The sequence below is a fragment of the Lissotriton helveticus genome, chromosome 5_1 (assembly GCF_964261635.1).
Source record: "Lissotriton helveticus chromosome 5_1, aLisHel1.1, whole genome shotgun sequence".
In the NCBI taxonomy this organism is placed as follows: Eukaryota; Metazoa; Chordata; class Amphibia; order Caudata; family Salamandridae; genus Lissotriton; species Lissotriton helveticus.
In genome coordinates, this window is record NC_136065.1 from 1,424,088,349 (window position 1) to 1,424,106,113 (window position 17,765).

A 17,765-nucleotide genomic window follows, 5' to 3' on the forward strand; every position below is an offset into this window, starting at 1 on the left:
GTGGCGCCTCCAGCCGGATGTCTTACTAGACGCCCCATTCCGGGAGATACTCTCGTCTCAGATTCTTCAATATTTTGAAGAAAACACTGACATTGCGTCCACCCCGCAGGTTGAGTGGGATGCGTTTAAAGTAGTCACACGTGGTCATTGTCTGGGCACGCAGGCGGGAATGAGACGTCAGGTGGATAGGAACCTGACGGAGGTGGAGACTACCCTACTGGAGGCCGAGCGGGAGGCAGTGGAGGGCGACGACACGAGACTAGTGACAGCCCGCGGACATCATACGCAACTTCTGGACAGATTGAAGAACTTGAATTATGTCGCACATTCAGCACGCACACACCATGCTGGGGACAAACCAGGCAAGCTTCTGACTTGGCTGATACGGCGAGATACTCAAACGTTACCGGTGATGTCAATCCGTACTACCCAAGGTACCGTGGTATACACACAGAAGACCATACATGAGGCTTCTACTGGTCACTATGCGGAGCTGTACCGCTCCCGATTGCGGGCAATTGGTGATGATACCTCCAGGTACTTATCGGACCTACAGCTGCCGACGGCCACCAATGCACAGCGAGACGAACTGGGCGCACTGCTTGCGGCAGAGGAACTTCGAGCTGTCATATTCTCTCTCTCTAATGGTAAGACCCCGGGCCCTGATGGCTTGCCTGCGGAGTTTTACAAGGCCTATTCTACCATCCTCATCCCCGAGCTTTTACAGATGTATAGGGCAGCGATAGAAGATGCCACTCTCCCACCCACTCTTAACGAGGCGAATGCGATATCGCTTCTGAAGCCTGGTAGGGACGAGTTCAATATGGGCTCTTACAGGCCACTTGCCCTCCTTAAAATGGACTACAAGATCCTAGCGTCCGCATTGGATCAGAGGCTGGCGCCTCTAGTCCCCACACTAGTACACGCTGATCAAAACGGTTTTGTACCCACCCGCAGCACGTCATATAATATCAGGCGGCTGTTTCGTGTGCAGAGCCTGGCGCTGTCCCGGTAGCCGCGATCAGGATGTGTAATACCGGATCTAGAGAAGGCGTTCGATTCAGTGGAATCACCCTACCTCATACAAGTACTGGGAACATTTGAGCTGGGTGCTGCCTACCTACGAATGGTGGAACTCCTTTACTCTGACCCTGTGGTGCGTGTATGCACAGGCAAACTTTTCTCTGACCCGATCCGAGTGCGGAGGGGTACCAGGCAGGGTTGCCCCATCTCCCCCCTGATTTTTGCGCTAATGATGGAACCCTTGGCTGCGAAGTTGTGTGCATCTGGCGCGGATTGGGGTATCCCCCTGGCTGACGGGGTACACTCTGTGTCATTGTAAGCTGACCCGTTTTCTGCACGCACTCACTGACATATTTAACACTTTTGGAGACGTGTCGGGACTTCGGGTCAATTGGGCGAAATCAGGGGTGTACTCTTTCGCCGCAGACACCCCGGAGTGCGACATTACAGTAATAGGTGAGCGACTCCTTTGGTATCCAACCGCATTTAGATATCTAGGAATTCAAGTTTATCGCGACTCCGCTGATCTCTTGGACGGTAATCTCACAAGAGCAATCTCATCGCTCACAACCCAAGTGTCCTTCTGGAACTCTCTTCCGTTGAATGTTCCCAGTCGCATTACACTGGCAAAGATGGTCGCCCTCCCTCAGTTGCTGTACTTTTACGCAAATCTACCGATATATGTCCCTACTCGCATTTTCCGTGAACTGGAAACCCTATACCAGTGGGTCACCTACTGGCTAAGTGGGAAGAATTTGGAAGATACGGCCACGGTTGACGAGGTCATGACGACCCCGCAAATACACACGTTATTCCATCCCCTAACTAAGATCCGCTGCCCTGATCAACTACAACTCGCGGTGGCGAGAAAGTGTTACATGAGGAGTATGAAACTTACGGTGGCTACCAAGCCATACGCCCCTAAGCTATCACTACTAGGGACACCTTGGGAGGGAGGGGCACTAACGGAGCCTGTGCTGAGCAGCTGGGCGGCAGTTGATTTGGAGAGCTTGGGTGACTTGTTTGACGATGGGGCCCTGCTTCCTTTTGCAACTGTAGCGGACAGCACGGGCCTACCGGCTGGACAATTTCTGACACATGTGACGCTTCTGCACACATTGACGCGAGCCTGGGGAACACTAATGGAGGAGCCACCGACGCATCTCCTAATTCAATATCTACACGTGATGGGGAACGGCACTCACATAGTACATTGGCTCGCCCAGGCGCTACACAAGCACACACAATTCTCGTCACAGCGGCTGCGAGACAAATGGACAGCTGACAGAGGCCGGGACTGGACGGACAGGGAATGGGCGCAGATATTAGCCGGGACGCTACACATACCACGTAAAGCCCGCTTTAAGATTATACAATATTATATCGTACATTGTGCCTATCTGTCCCCTGACAAGATCAATAGATACTTTGGATTAACAACATCAGCATGCCCCAGATGCGGACTTGTAGATGCACCACTCATACATGCACTCTGGACATGTCCCTCTCTACACTCCTACTGGTCTACAGTGTCAGATACCTTGGCAAAAGCGACAGGGGGCAGCCTGCCGCTTACATGGGAAGCATGCCTGCTGGGTTTGTTCAGAAGAACGAAACAGACAAAAGTCCGGGAGAGGTTCTGGGACCTGGGGCTGATCACTGCAAAGCGCCTTATCACCAAGCGCTGGAAGAATAACATACCCCCCCAAGCGATACACTGGCGTAATTCGTTTGACAACTGGGCAAGGGCGGAAAGCGCAGCGCTACATAGTGAAGAAACAGCGGGGCTCCGCAAGTATCCCATAGCACTAGACTGGGATAGCACCTTGACGACCTACCATCAGGTGTGCCTACAGAGTGGCATTGTTTAAGCGCTAGTACCTCCCCCCCTGCGGAGCTCTGACTGGGGTTCCCGCCTTCTCCCCTTCTTCCGGGCCCCCCCTACCCCCCATCACTACCCCCCTCCCCCCCGCTGCGCACTTGGCGGGTCTTGTGGTTGAATCCCCACTGTCGATGTAACATGGTACATACCTGTCCCTACCCGCCTGGCCCGAGACCGATAAGCACACACACGCACACGCTATCGAACGACACCCAGTCTCTAGTTTCCCCACCTTTCAGATTGTTCTTTACACTTGTTAGTTTTGTAATAAAGCTTTGGATATATATTGTATTGCCAATGCACCCAACCTATTTTGATTTACTGCCATGGCATAGCCTATGCTCCGAACTGAACAACTCTCTGATGCGATATTGGGAAACGACACTTGTTTTATCACCATCTACGCAGGTCGATATTCCGTTTTTTCTTTTTTTCTTTGATATGCCAGTATCTAATGATGTTGACATGCTATTCCGGCTCATTTGCTTTTCAATTGCTCTTTACAATTGTACTCTTTCATGTAAATGAACGTCTGAAGTGGCCACTGACCTGTCTATTGTACCTCAGCATAATCCTTTCAATTTCTTCATATGTGTACTGCTGTGATATGACAAAAATGCAATAAACATATTCAAACATAGAGGCTACTTGGTCATTACTGGGGGAATCCAAAACTGTCACTGTGTTGTTAACCATACTGCATACAAAGGATTCATACACAAGTATTTTTTACTAAAGTAGGCAATATAATTAGTAATCATTGTATGTGCGACATTATACAGCCACCTCCCAGTAGAAAGTGGGCATCTCCTCAGCAGCTGCAAAATGCCACTTAGGACCTCACTATGAACCCAACAATGCAGGTGGCCCCAGGGGTCACCAGAATTATGAGCTGTGGTGTTACACACAGAGATGTCGGCCGCTTTTACCCGGGAAGATCTCTACCTGAAATATCTGGGGAAAACAAGTGAGATCAGCACAGAAACACTGCAGCCCATGTCTTATTCCCCAACATCTTGTAGTCTCCATTATATCCCTGCCCCTGAAATTTGCCAGATCCCCAGTAGTTGTATTTCCAGTGGTGTGGAAATAGCGGGAAATTTTCCTGGCCACTCTTAATGTGAGACTCACTCAACAGGGTGGCCTCCTTAACTACATGATTGCTTTCATATGTGTCACAGTTAGGCAGTTCATGTACCAGCCGTGTTACTTTGGGAAGGAACATCTGAAATAATGTGTCCTTCCAATATTAGTTTTCACGCTGATGTAAATATCCGAAGCTATGAGGTGACCTACACAGAATTTATATTCAGATTTATTCGGTTTGTGGATGATGCATGCCCTCAGCGGGATGTTAGACACCATCTCTGTCTATGAACCCAGACACATCACAGATGCCATTGGAATCCAGAAGATCTGTCGGGATCTCCAAATCCTTGGATGGAAATTAAGGACCTTATTTATGAAAGCCTTGCACCACTAGTGCGTCACTTTTTCCCATTTTAAAAGTGACGCATCGGCGGCGCAAGACCTTCATAAAAAAGGCCCCAAGCGTTCTCTATTATCAAATTATTTTCTCTGTTACAATTACATAGAAATAAAAATTTATATTCTACAGAAAGTTTTACAGTCAAATATTGAAAACTGTCGCTACTTGGTACGTGTAAATTTATATGAATCTTTCTCAATTTCCTTTTAACAGAAAATAAATTCCACGAACCCTTTCGACAAGCAGCTCTTTCACACAAAATTTCACCAAGTGGTAACTAATTTCTCTATTAGACTGATACAGCAAGATCAATGTTTCTACTCCGAACTGCTTGATACCTATATTGTGAATATGCAAAAATGCACATTGTTTTTTGGATCACAAGGAAAATGTGTGCAAAGTGAACATTGCATAGGACCTGAGAATCGGTAGTAGTGTAACCGGGGGTCACACCTCAAAAGTTGTACAAGTAAACTGGGCAACCAAATGTATGGTAAAAACTACTGTGTATATCCAACAGTTGGCTAGATTCTACCAGTGCCACTAAGGGTAAAGTGCACCCTAATACCTTGGGTACACAGATACACAGGAACCAAATCCAGTGTCTGTGAGATACGTTACAGCATTAATATACCCTGGCACTCTAAGCGTAAAATATACAACAGTGTATAACCTTGATAAGTTGGTATAATACAACTCGAAATTCAATTTTTTACAGATTATTATACTTAAAACACAACATTTATTAATGAACAAATTGTCGAAGCAGCTCTTCGGTGATCTACAATATCTGCACCTTCTTCAGGACATTGATGTTCAATTCAAAAACACATCTATTGGGTCTTGAACAGACCTCCAATAGTCTGTGTGGATAATGTTCTTGTGGCATATTGTTTTCTTTTCTTTTGTTCTATTGCGCTGATGGCCTCTAGGGGAATGTGGAGAGGACGTGTTTTTCTTCTTCCACCAACTTGGAACAAATAAAAACTCCAAACTAGTGGAATTCCCCAATTAAAGGAACAGAGAAGAATTAAGTAAATTGTGGAATAAATTAAAGACTCAAAAGAGGAAGTCTATGGTTTGTACAAGAAAAACACGTCCTCCCCACATTCCCCTAAAGGCCATCAGCGCAATAGAACAAAAGAAAAGAAAACAATATGCCACAAGAACATTATAACTCCATTTGCAAGTAAATACTCCCTAGCAGGGCTTGACTTACCAGCAAGCCTCTAAGATTTTTATCCACACAGACTATTGGAGGTATGTTCAAGACCCAATAGATGTGTTATTAGATTGAACATCAATGTCCTGAAGAAGGTGCAGATATTGTAGATCACCGAAACGCCGCGTCGACAATTTGTTCATTAATAAATGTTGTGTTGTAAGTCTAATATTCTGTGCATATAAGCTTTGTGATTTTTGAATTTTTAGCAACAAATGTTTTTATAAATAATGTGACCATGTGTTTTGAACCACATTAATTGACTCTAGAAATAATAAATATAATATTTTGAATAATTTTTATTTTTTTTATTTTATTTTTTATTTAAGAAGTTTAATATAGCGCTAGCCAGACCGGGGGGTATCGGAGCGCTTCACATCAGTTACAGAGCACAAGAAATGAGAGCAGAACATAATACAATAGCGCAGGACAGACGACAAGACAATGATACAGAGTTCTGATGCGAGGACATGAAAACACCACATCCAGAAGAGGTGAGGAGTCAATCTCCGGGCACCAGCTGATTCTATCTGTTCGCTAGGGCTCGATCGAGGAAGAGGGTTTTGAGCTGATTTTTTAATTTAGCGAAAGAAGGAATAGTTCTGATGTGAGGGGGAATAGAGTTCCAGATTTTGGGCGCGTTACCAGTGAAGGATCTGGCCGCAGTTTTAATTTTCGTGATTTTAGCGGGATGAGGAGTAGAGTGTTAGCGCTTCTGAGAGTTCTGTTCTGGCCGGCTTTATTGAGTTTAGCCGCCAGATATTCAGGTTTGCCTGTGTGAAGGGCTTTGTGGGTGAGGCAGACTGTTCTAAAGTTCGCTCGCCATTCTATTGGTAGCCACTTGAAGTCCTTGAGTGCAGGGGAGATGTGATCAAATTTCTTTATTCCCGTGACCATTCTGGCAGCCGCGTTGAGAGTTGTTTTCAGCGGGGCAAGAAGTGTTTTCGCTATTCCAGAGAGGACTGCGTTCCCATGGTCCAGTCTAGACAGCACCAAAGCCTTGGTGGCTTGTTTAAGGTCTTTGGGTGGGATAAAAGGTTTGATTTTGTTCAAAAGCTTAAGGTTAAGGAAGGCGCTCTTCGCCGAGATCTTAATGTGTTTGGTCATGTCAGGTTTTGAGTCTAGGGTGATGCCTAAAGATTTGACAGAATCAGCCAGGGTGAGGTTCCCATTGAGCGCATCGATAGATTTTAACCACTCTCCCATTTGTGGGTTCTCATCTTTGTTTAAAATGAGGAGTAGTTCAGTTTTGCCAGGATTCAGTTTTAAGTGGTTACTAGACAGCCAAAGTTGCACTTCTCTTAGTGTTTCATTGAGTCTTTGGATGTCTTTGGCCGAGGAGATTTCCAGATAATTTTGAGTATCGTCAGCATACATACAGGTGTAAAGGGATGTTGGCTTTCCTGAGTAGGGAGGTGAGGGGTTCCATGTAAATATTGAAGAGTTGAGGGGAAAGCACCGATCCTTGGGGTAGTCCCCTATTGACAGGCCGGAGGTCGGACTCAAAAGTTTTGATTTTGATTCTCTGGAAGCGGGTGTGGAAGAAAGAAGCGAACCATTTGAGGACCACATTGTCCAGACCGGCCCTGTCTTCGAGAGCCTGAAGGAGAAGTTTGTGGTCAACTGTGTCGAATGCTGCCGATAGGTCTAGGAGAATGAGGAGGCAACATTGATCAGAGTCCAATGATTTGTGGATATCATCGATTATGTTGAGGATCGCGGTTTCAGTGCTGCAACCTTTCCTGAATCCCGACTGATGGGAGTCGAGAAGGTTGGTATTGGCCAGGTGATGGGTTAGTTGTTGGAGTACACATTTTTCTAGGATTTTGGAGAGAAGGGGAAGGTTGGAGACGGGTCTGAAGTTGTTCAGGTCGTTGATGTCAAGGCCTGTTTTTTTCAGCAGTGGGGTTACTTGACCCATTTTCAGACAGTCCAGGACGACTCCGGTTTTCAGGGAGCTGTTAATGATCCTACACCAGAGTAGGGCTAGGTGGAGTTTCAGTTTTTTGGTGAGTTGAGCAGGTAAAGGGTCTAGGGCATGGGATGACGGTTTGGAGGTGGAGATAAGTTTAGTTATCTCTTCTTCAGGGATGGGCTGGAAGAGTGACCCGGGTTTAGTAGTGAGAGAGGGAGCGCTACCCAGCACCTCACCCGGGCTGCTACCGGAAAAGGGGGCACAATTGGTGTAGAGAGATTGCTCGATCTTGGAGATCTTCTCATTAAAGAAGTTGGCGAAGTTATCGCACCGTTCTTTGCATGCAGGCCCTAGGGACGTATCGGGTTTGGAGGTTTGGCGTCTGATGATATTAAAGAGCTCCTTGGGTTTGTTCTTGGCGCTGTCCAGTGCGGAACGAAAGTACATGGATTTTTTGTTTTTGATAAGACTGTTGTATTTCTTCCGGAAAGCTCTAAGTTGGTCACGATGAACGGTAGTGGGCATAGTCCTCCATCGTCTTTCTGTGGCTCTTAGTTGTCTTCTTACATCATTGATGACCGAGTCAAACCAAGATCTGGATGGCATAGGATGATTTTTTTTTTGTTTCAATGGAGCAAGTTGATCAAGCAAGGTTATCATGTTCGAGTTATAGAGCGAGGTGAGATCAGTTGTGGAGAGCTCGTTGTCACTAGGGAGGAGCAAATGTAGCCTTTCTTCCATGGCATCTATTGGAATCTGGGAGAAATTTCTGGACCATGTGGGGGGGTCGTGAACAGGAGGAAGGGTTGAGATTTTTTGGTTGATGTGGAATAAGATCATGTGGTGATCAGACCAGTCAACTGGAAGAATGTTTTCGATCGTGATTGTGTCACGGTGAGCGATGATGGCGTCTAAGGTTGAACCTTTGTTGTGAGTTTCTTCGGAACAGTGTTGGTAAAGGTTGTTGTCACAGAGGAGGTTATTGAGAGATTGAATTAGTAAGTTGTTGGTTTCATTCCAGTGCAGGTTGAGATCACCTAGGATTAGGGAGTTGGTGTCACTTAGTGTGCAATGGGCAATCAGATCGGATAAGTGTTCACCAAAAGTGGGGGTGTTGCCTGGAGGGTGATAGAGAAGGTGACAGGCTAAAGGGCTGTTGTCCTTAGTCTTAATGGTGACAGAAAGACATTCGAAGGAGCTGTACTGGCAGGAGTCTGTAACAGTGATGTCAAAGTCGTCCTTGTGGATGATGGCTACACCTCCACCACGTTGATCTTTTCTATCTTTGTTGATGATGGTGAAACCTGGGGGTACGAGCATATCAAGACAGGGAGGGGAAATCTAATTTAGCCATGTCTCCGTGATGAAAGCAATGTCTAGATCATGCGAGAGGATGGCTTCCGCTAATGCCGTTGCATGTTTGGGAGAAGATCTACAGTTAATGAGCAGGCAGTTAGTGGATAGTTTCTTTTTACTAGGATACTTTCCAGATGGGGCCCTGGGTATGGAGGAGAGGGAAGGAGGGGGTCTTGAGGCTTTTAAGGGGGGGGTAATCTCTTCTGAAGCCCGTGATCACTTCGATATTGGATTATGGGGAGGCTGTGGGGTGAGAGTCATAAGTAGTGGCTAAGTCCGCTGCTTCTTCCGCAGGCATTGCTGCTATGGTCCTGGACGGTCTTTGAGTCTGGGTTACCCAATCCTTACTACCGGGACTCTGAAGCCTGGACACAGGGGATTCGCTTCTAGTGCGGGTCTGTGGCAGTGTCTTAACGTTGGTTTTAGTAGGCCTCTGGGGCCAGTTTTTTACGGTGAAGGAGGGCTCGGAGTGTGGTTTTGGGAGGTTGGAGTTGGTCGGTGAGGGGGGGCTGGTATGGGATTCCTGGGGCATTCGAGCTTTGTCTAGGTTGATTAAGATTTCGTCAAGGCCTCTGCATATTATTTCTAGCTGACTCTCTAATAGGGTCATTCGGTGCATTATGTTTTCCGGGGCAGGGGCAGTGGGCATGCAGTTGTGGGTATGTACCGCCCTTGAGAATGGGGGCAAGATCGCATTGAAGGATCCAATGTTAATTGGGTTGTCCTGACTGCCACTGTCTACGACCCTCGGTGAGGGGCCAAGTCCAGTGTTCTTCCTCTGTGGTTCTACAGGATTGAAACGGTCAGTGGAGCAGACTCGTGGGGTGGTGATGGAGTGTGGAGGAGGGTGGGTCTGAGCAGGTGAAAGGGGCTGATCCACCTCGAAAGATTGATGGTCGTGGTTAATATGAACAGAGGAGTGGGAGGAGCGTCTAGCCGGGGGGCTGGATGATCTCACCAGGGAGGAGGGAGGGGGTATTTGCGTTCCCTGGTGGGGAAGGGAGACCGGGGAAGGGGTTTGGGGCGAGGCAAATCCCAGGGAGTGCAGATGGGCAGAGCGGAGTGCAGGAAAGAGGTAGTCGAAGGCCTCAAGGTTTTCGTTATTAGCCTGTATCAACACTGTGCCATTAGAGTAGATGGTCACTGTTGTGTTCCTGTTTCTAGACGTCTGATTGGGGAGAGAGGTCGTCAATTTACAGCTATGTGTAGTGGTCATCGTTTTATATATGTGAAGTTTGATCTTAGTGTAGTGATCCAGTCTTCAGGTCTGTCCGTGTGGAAGATGAGATCCATCTTTACTTGTCCTTTGAAGGTGCAGTGGTAGGTGTCCACAAATAGTGATTCGGAGTATTGTCTGATTAGATTGTGTTTGCGGTTTCTTCTCGCTTTGATGGAGAGATTGGGGGGGAAGCTGATTGCAAAGGCGTTAATGCTTGGCGGTTTCATGTGGATCAAGGGTGAGTTGACAGAAATTGAGGTGCTCGGTGCCATTGTTTTGGTTTTGTGTGGTTAGCAGGTATGAAGGGGCCTTCGCTACTGTGGCCGCCGTGGGGTGCGGTAGATAACGAGGGCCTCGGAGTAGTGGACCAACATTGTAAGTGCTGATTCTGAGTCAGTGTTGATCCAGAATTGAGTAGGAGGAATAGGGTGAATGCTACCAGAGGGTGAAAACGGCACAGACAGAGAGGGTACCTTTGTGTGGGCCAGGCGTCACCAGCATCTCTGGGGCAGTCGAGGGGCAGTCCTGTGGTCGAGGAGGATGTCAACAATCTGCATCGGGGATTTAAGAGGATCAGGTGTTGAGTTGGATCGGATTGCGTTCCAGAAATCGAACTGGGCACGGTCCTAGGTTGCGTGGATAACCCTCTGGACAGTCAAAGGCCCCTCTCCATTTGCAGCGAGGGACTATCAGAGGGCATCACAGGGCCAGGTGTCAGCGCAGTGCCAATGAGGATCCTCATCTGGCTTCCTCCGGGGTATGACAGGGGAGGGAAGCGCCACGCTTCCGTCCGATGAGAGCTCCGGTTTGAGGGAGCATGCAAAGCTGCGGAAAACGGGGCTGTATGCAAAGGGACCATCAGGCAAGATCCACAGCATAAGCCCTCTTAGGGCCAGGCGACCCCTTTATCTAGGGCCGAGGTGGAGTCAGTAGTCTCCGATTGACTACCCTCTTGATAGGTCAAAGGGGGGGTGAGGCCACGTCTTCCGATGTAGGCAGGAGCAGGAAGGGCTGCAGAAAACAGGGCTGACTGCATCTGGGCCATTAGAAGAGGTCCACAGCGTCGGCTATCTTGGGGCCAGGCAGACACTCCTTGAAGATCCGAAGCGACGTCAGGGATCTAGACTGTCCATCATCACGACAGGTCACAGGGTGTGAAGCCACTTCCAAAATCCAGGCAGAGCTCCGCTGAAAAATGCTCAGAAGAACAGCAGGGAGCATTAGGCTCATCAGGCAGTGTCTGTGTTGTCGATCATCTTAGGGCCAGGCACCGCGGTCGAACCAGCAGGGAAGCTGAGGGATGATGCCCGGAGCTATTATGGAGCATTCCCGGTTCAAAACAGCACCAAGCACTTGCGGGGTGGAGGGTTGGTCGACTGCATGCTCCGGTGAGCGGGGCTGCAAGCCAGAACGACGCGGCGCTCGTTGAGAGTATGTGCCCCCCCCAGGGGTCCGTGATGCGTTAGTGCCGCTCCCTACCGGAACCTCGTTGGCACCGGTCCTCGCACTCCTGGGAAGCGCTGGCTCTCGGACGTCGATCGGAGCCTGGGGCGCCCTTGCTGCAGGACTCCTGGGCAGGATCGCTGGCTGACCTGGAAGACCGGAGAGAAGCACTCCAGAACACTTCTTCTGTCGCCCTGTTGCCAGATCGGTAAGTCCTGGGTCCGCTTAGGTGATGGCTGAGGCGGGGTGAACGGGCCGGGAGGGATTTACCCTAAAATCGTGATCCCAAACCCGGAGCCTGGTTCAAGCTCTTCCTCCCGCGGCCATCTTGCCCTGAAAAAATCTTCTACCTAATTATGACATTGGGTTGTGTGTAACTTAACCTTTATATATAAGATTTCATCCAAGTAGTATTGTAAATTTGGTAACCTGCACAAATACTCATTTCATACTAGTCCACCTATCCCTACACTATATAGTGACTCCTAAGGATTCCGGCCTAAAAAGTTTGGAAAAGGAAATTTGTTGTTTTGAATGTTTGTTACCCATTCCTTTTCCAAGTAAACGGGTATCTCCCTCTACATTTTGTGAATTAGCAAAGTTTCCACTCATTCAGATTTGCCACGTCAGCATACGCTGACAACACTTAGATCGTTGTGTCAATCTCCAGTAATGTGGCGAAGGTCACAGATGCGTTTAATAGGTGCATGACAGCCATTGTCAGCTGAATTCGTGGGAACTGTTTAAAGCTGAATTCTCCAAAAACTTAGATCCTCCATTTTGATAAAGGTGTTTCATTCTGGAACCAGTCATGATGGTCTTAGCTACTTGGTCTTGGGGTGGTTGGAGTTTGGTTACACAGCCTGCAATCTTTGGAATAGATTGCCCTTGCATCTTAAAAGTCAGGCCAATTTTCTTTATTTTCATGAGCAGTTGAAAACTTGGCTGTTCTCACTTACACTTAAATACACTAAATACATGAATAGTTGATGGTCTTCAGTGGCCATCCCTCAGAAGGCAGATGGCAGACTTAGATTCCATGCTGATCTTTGAAGTGCAAATCAGAACTTTGTGGTAGACCACATTCCTCTCATAAATATTTATGAGTTAGTATTGATGTTGAAAGTTTGTTTGTTTTGTAAAGGTTTCACCATCAGAACAAATTATTTGCAGATTCAAAGCATGTAGCTGCCCTCATTTCAATGGAGAAAGCCCTACAAAAGAAGGTATGTGCCATTCGGTCCTGATTCAGCTTTGTAACCCAACATCTGATGGCCAGTTCCAACTGGACTGTCCCCCATTGGAACAGGACCAACATTGATTTGCATATGGATGAGTCTAATCTGATGTAGCATGGATTCAAAACAACGATGGATTGGAATGCTACCCTGAGCAATTGCCCATGGTTAAACATATTGCAATCATTCCTTCCATCAACTTTTGTGCATTTGATGTACCGCCCTAAGTGGACAAGGGTAGGCACAGACGTGGGTCCCTTGCTCACTGTGCCACTGGAATCAAGCTGCACCCAACTGAAGAGCTCCAACTAAAGTGAAACCGGTCTTGGTTTGAATGTGTTTAGGTGCATAGAGGAGACTTGGCACGGCAGTTTTGGGCTGCACTTTACCTATTCCAGCTAGACCAAGACTGAATTGCATATGGCTGAGTCTAATCTGAGGCAGCATGGTGGGCAAAAGAACAATGCGTTGAAATGGTATCTTGTGCGATTGCCAGTGGTTAGATATACTGCAAGCATTCCTTCCATCACCGTTTGTGTGTTTGATGTACTGCCCTACGCTGTACCCAATCTGGTTCCGGTGTTCACAATACCACTGGAACCAAGCTGCACCAGACTGATGAACCCCAATAAGGGCAAAACCAATCCTGGGTTCCTTGTTGCAGAGAGGTCCTGGCCTGGCAGCTTGGGCTTGACTGTTCCTACCAGAGCGGGACCAAGACTAATTTGCATATGGCTGATTCTAATTTGAGGTGGCATGGTGGGTAAAAGAACAAAGGGCTGGAATGCTACCCCGACAAATTGATGGTGGTTATTCATTATGTAAGCATTTCTCTGATCACCTTATGCTACCCCGAATGATGGCCAGTCATTAAATAAATAGCAGCATTACCCCATCACCTTTTGTGTGTTTGATGCAACAGCATAAGAATGTATAATTGTATGTAAGCTGTGTACGACAAGTGTTGATGTGGTCTGCGTATATTGGCACACAATTTTTGATCCATTTCTTCTTTTTATTTAGTAAAGCATGTGTCTATTCTTTGCAAAATGTGTTTTTCTTTGGCATATTAAATACTTTTCCATGTAAAAAGCCTCAATAGAAATGTACTAAACCATTTTTAGGAGTTGATACCTTTTTACTAACTGTCTTCCATATAGCAATACCTATCTATATGTTTCAATGGATCAGGACTGAAACAGCAGTCATAAACAATAGGAACCCCAAAGTTGTTGTGTTAATTCATTCACAAAAGGGAAATATTTATAAAAAGAAGTTTACCTTCTTGAAATCCCATCACAGGCACGGTGGTCTGCTGGACCCATTTGGCCACCATCCCTGTGATGGCATCGAATCATACAGCTAGATTCATCATTGAAAATTGCGCTCGCAAAGGGCCAGATTCTGAGAATCTGGCCCTTTGCGAGCGCAATTTTTGCATTTGGGATTCATCATCCCAAATCCAAAAATCGCTGTTAAAGAATTAGCATTTTTGCGAGGAATAGCATTTAAGGAATCTCTATTAGAGATTCCTTAAATGCAATTCAAGAAACATTTTAAAATTGCGATTTCGCAATTTTGGGCCGCTATTTACCACGAAGTCAAACCTCGTGGTAAATAGTGGAAACTTAGAAAAATGCACTTAAGTGCATTTTTCTAAGTGGTTTGTTACACACACACATTTCCTTGGGACATGTGTGTGTGTAACACCAGCGTCCAATATCATTTCAGGGGTGCAACAGGGTGTCCTTTGGACACCCCTGCACCCTTGAAATCGCAAAATCAAAATGCGAATCGCTAATAGCGAATCGCAAATTCATATGTCTTCCCATTCATTTCTATGGGCCTTTAGGCCCATAGGGATGAATGGGGAGTTATTCCTTATTTGCGATTAGCAATTAGCTAATTGCAAATAAGGAAGCTGTGGGACTCGCAAAAAAACCTGACATTTGTTCATGAATCCCCTTTTGCGAGTCTGTAATAGCGATTCCTTAATAATCGCTATTACAGACTCGCAAAAGGGGACTTTGATGAATTTAGGGGATAGTGATTTAAAATTTGCGACCTACTTCATCGATATTCATGAGGTAGTTTAGATTCCGAGCCATAACGATTTCGATTTTTAAATTACCTTGACAGTTCTTAAAAATCTTTACTGGATCAAAAAATACTGTTCGCAGTTTGCGATCAATACTTTGCGACCAGATAGGCACACATCTCGCCCTAGATGAATCCAAACTCTGTTACATGTATTTCTTTCATATTTAAATTAAAAGGATTTCTAAGTCTGAATTTGTATCTGATGTTTGGAAAAATGATCATATTTACACTTAATCCTGCAAGTCCCAGCAAGGTCTCCAGTGAACACCCACAGGAGAAATCAGTTCAACCTCTTCCCTGTGTGGTCCTGCGGGGTACCTTTTGCTGAAGCATGCAAGCATTAAAAAGTGGAGCTTGCACTGTACCTCTGTAGCTACCAGTATGGTTCCTGCCTGACACAGGAGGCTACTGGCTAGATGCCCATATGTGGTAGACTGTGAAACAGTAAAGGTATCGGATCCTACATCTGACCAACCCGGATCTCAACAATAGGAAAAACAGAACAAGGTGGCTGGACAGGATTATTCACAAAACAATTCCCCAGTTACACAGTCAATATGTACCATGTGTCAAACCACTTTTGCTTGATTCATTGTTGCAAATTTGTAAATGTGTACGTTTGTAGATACTGTATATATGAACCTTTTGATCTGACAGTGGTTTTGTTTGTGCCTGTTTTTCAAAAAATTTGTTGGCAAATGTATAAAAAAGAAAATAAATTCGTTTGGAATATTAATCCAGTGGTCACATGGTACATATTGACTGTGTAACTGGGGAATTGTTTTGTGAATAATCCTGTCCAGCCACCTTGTTCTGTTTTTCCCATATGTGGTAGAGGCAGGCCTCATTGAAGATTGACAAAAATCTGGCTCAGACATTCAAGTCCTTTCTCAAGTCAGGCTCCAACCTCATGGTGGTATTTCTATAGCACACCTCTGGAGATATTATTGTTTGATGTTTCGTCAAGAACATCTGGAAATGTGTGTTTTATTTAAAAGAATTAAAGGCCAATTCCAATTTTACTCCAAAGGCAAAGCAACGTCACTTTCCAGTGACTGGTGTTCCAAATGCACAGCTAAGAAGGACTTTAGTAAAAAAAAATCCACACATTGTGGGTGTTACAGGTGCCCTTATTTCTGCATATTTTTGGGCAGTTTCCCTACACTCGCACTCCCATATCGCCAAACCGTATAGGCAGTATCCTTCATCTCAATACAACCATTCACTTATACATCAGCATTATTTGGCAATAGTTTTCTGCACATTGTGAGAAGTGCATGAGCCCACTCCTGTGTGAGGACTGAAAGACTAGTCTGTGTGTATGAAAGGCCGGCACAGGCTTCATGTCTCCATAAGACATCAATTAATCAATCAATACTACTCACCCGTGAGGGTCTCAAGGCGCTGAAGGGAGGGTGGGTGCTACTATTGCTCGAAAAGCCAGGTCTTGAGGTGTTTCCTGAAGGTGAGATGGTCTTGGGTCAGTCGTAGGTGGGTGGGGAGGGAGTTCCATGTCTTGGCGGCCAGGCAGGAGAACGATCTTCCTCCGGTGGTGGTTCTGTGAATCCGTGGGACGGTGGCGAGGGCGAGGCTGGCGGAGCGGAGGTGGCGGGTCGGAGCGTAGAACGTGAGGCGGTTGTTGAGGTATTCAGGGCCCATGTCGTGGAGCGCTTTGTGTGCGTGGGTGAGGAGCCTGAACGTGATCCTTTTGCTGACGGGGAGCCAGTGCAGGTTTCTCAGGCGGGCAGATATGTGTCTGTGGCAAGGGATGTTGAGGGTGAGGCATGCGGAGGCGTTCTGTATGCGCTGAAGTCTTTTCTGACGTTTGGCTGTGGTTCCTGCGTATAGGGCATTCCCGTAGTCCAGTCGACTGGTGACAAGGGCCTGGGTGACCGTCTTTCTGGTTCCGGTGGTTTTTTCGGAGCATGCACAGGGTGTTAAAGCATGAGGATGAGATGGCGTTGACTTGCTTGGTCATCGTGAGGGAGGAGTCCAGGATGAATCCCCGGTTGCGTGCGTGGTCCATGGGTGTCGGTGCGGCGCCACCAGGAGTCGTCCCAGGCGGAAGGGGACTGTCCGAGGATTAGGATCTCTGTCTTGTCTGAGTTCAGTTTCAAACGGCTGAGCTTCATCCATTCCGCGACTTCTTTCATTCCTTTCTGGAGGTTGGTTTTGGCGGTGGCTGGATCTTTGGTTAGGGAGAGTATCAGCTGGGTGTCGTCGGCGTAGGAGATATTGAGATTGTGTTTGCGTGCGATGGCGGCGGGGGGCCTCATGTAGATATTGAAGAGGGTTGGGCTGAGTGAAGAGCCTTGGGGTATTCCGCAGATGATCTTGGTGGCCGCGGAGCGGAAGAGAGGGAGGCGGACTCTCTGGGTTCTGTTGGAGAGGAACGAGGTGATCCAGTCCAGGGTTTTTCCTTGTATCCCAGCATTGCGGTGGCAGACGGTATCAAAGGCGGCTGAGAGGTCTAGGAGGATGAGGGAGGTTGTTTCCCTGTTGTCAAGCAGGGTCCTGATGTCGTCGGTGGCTGCGATGAGGGTGGTCTCGGTGCTGTGGTTGGCTCGTAATCTGGACTGGGATGGGTCGAGGGAGTCGTTTGCCTCGAGGAATGTGGTAAGCTGTTTATTGACGGTCTTCTCAATGACTTTTGCAGGGAAGGGAAGAAGAGAAATGGGGCGGAAGTTCTTGAGGTCTTTAGGGTCCTGTGGTTCTGAAAATTCTGGGCTCGTGTAATAGATCTGGACTCGAGAATAAAAGTTCATCGTAACAGGACGAATTTAGTATCAAAAGACCGAGATTGACGAGTACACCATGTACAAGTATTTTCAGCATATTCGAGTGACGATTTCACCTCGAAATCGTCATTATCATTCTG

At 46.9% G+C, this 17,765-nt stretch overlaps 1 protein-coding gene across 1 annotated transcript in view; it reads left to right on the forward strand.

Moving 5' to 3' along the window:
• Positions 1–17,765, forward strand: part of PTPN22 (protein tyrosine phosphatase non-receptor type 22) — a 533,173-nt gene that overhangs the window by 377,666 nt on the left and 137,742 nt on the right. Inside the window, exon 18 of the mRNA XM_078644425.1 lies at positions 4,608–4,667. Coding sequence (XP_078500551.1) covers positions 4,608–4,667 — 60 coding nt within the window. The remainder of the gene's footprint in view (positions 1–4,607; positions 4,668–17,765) is intronic.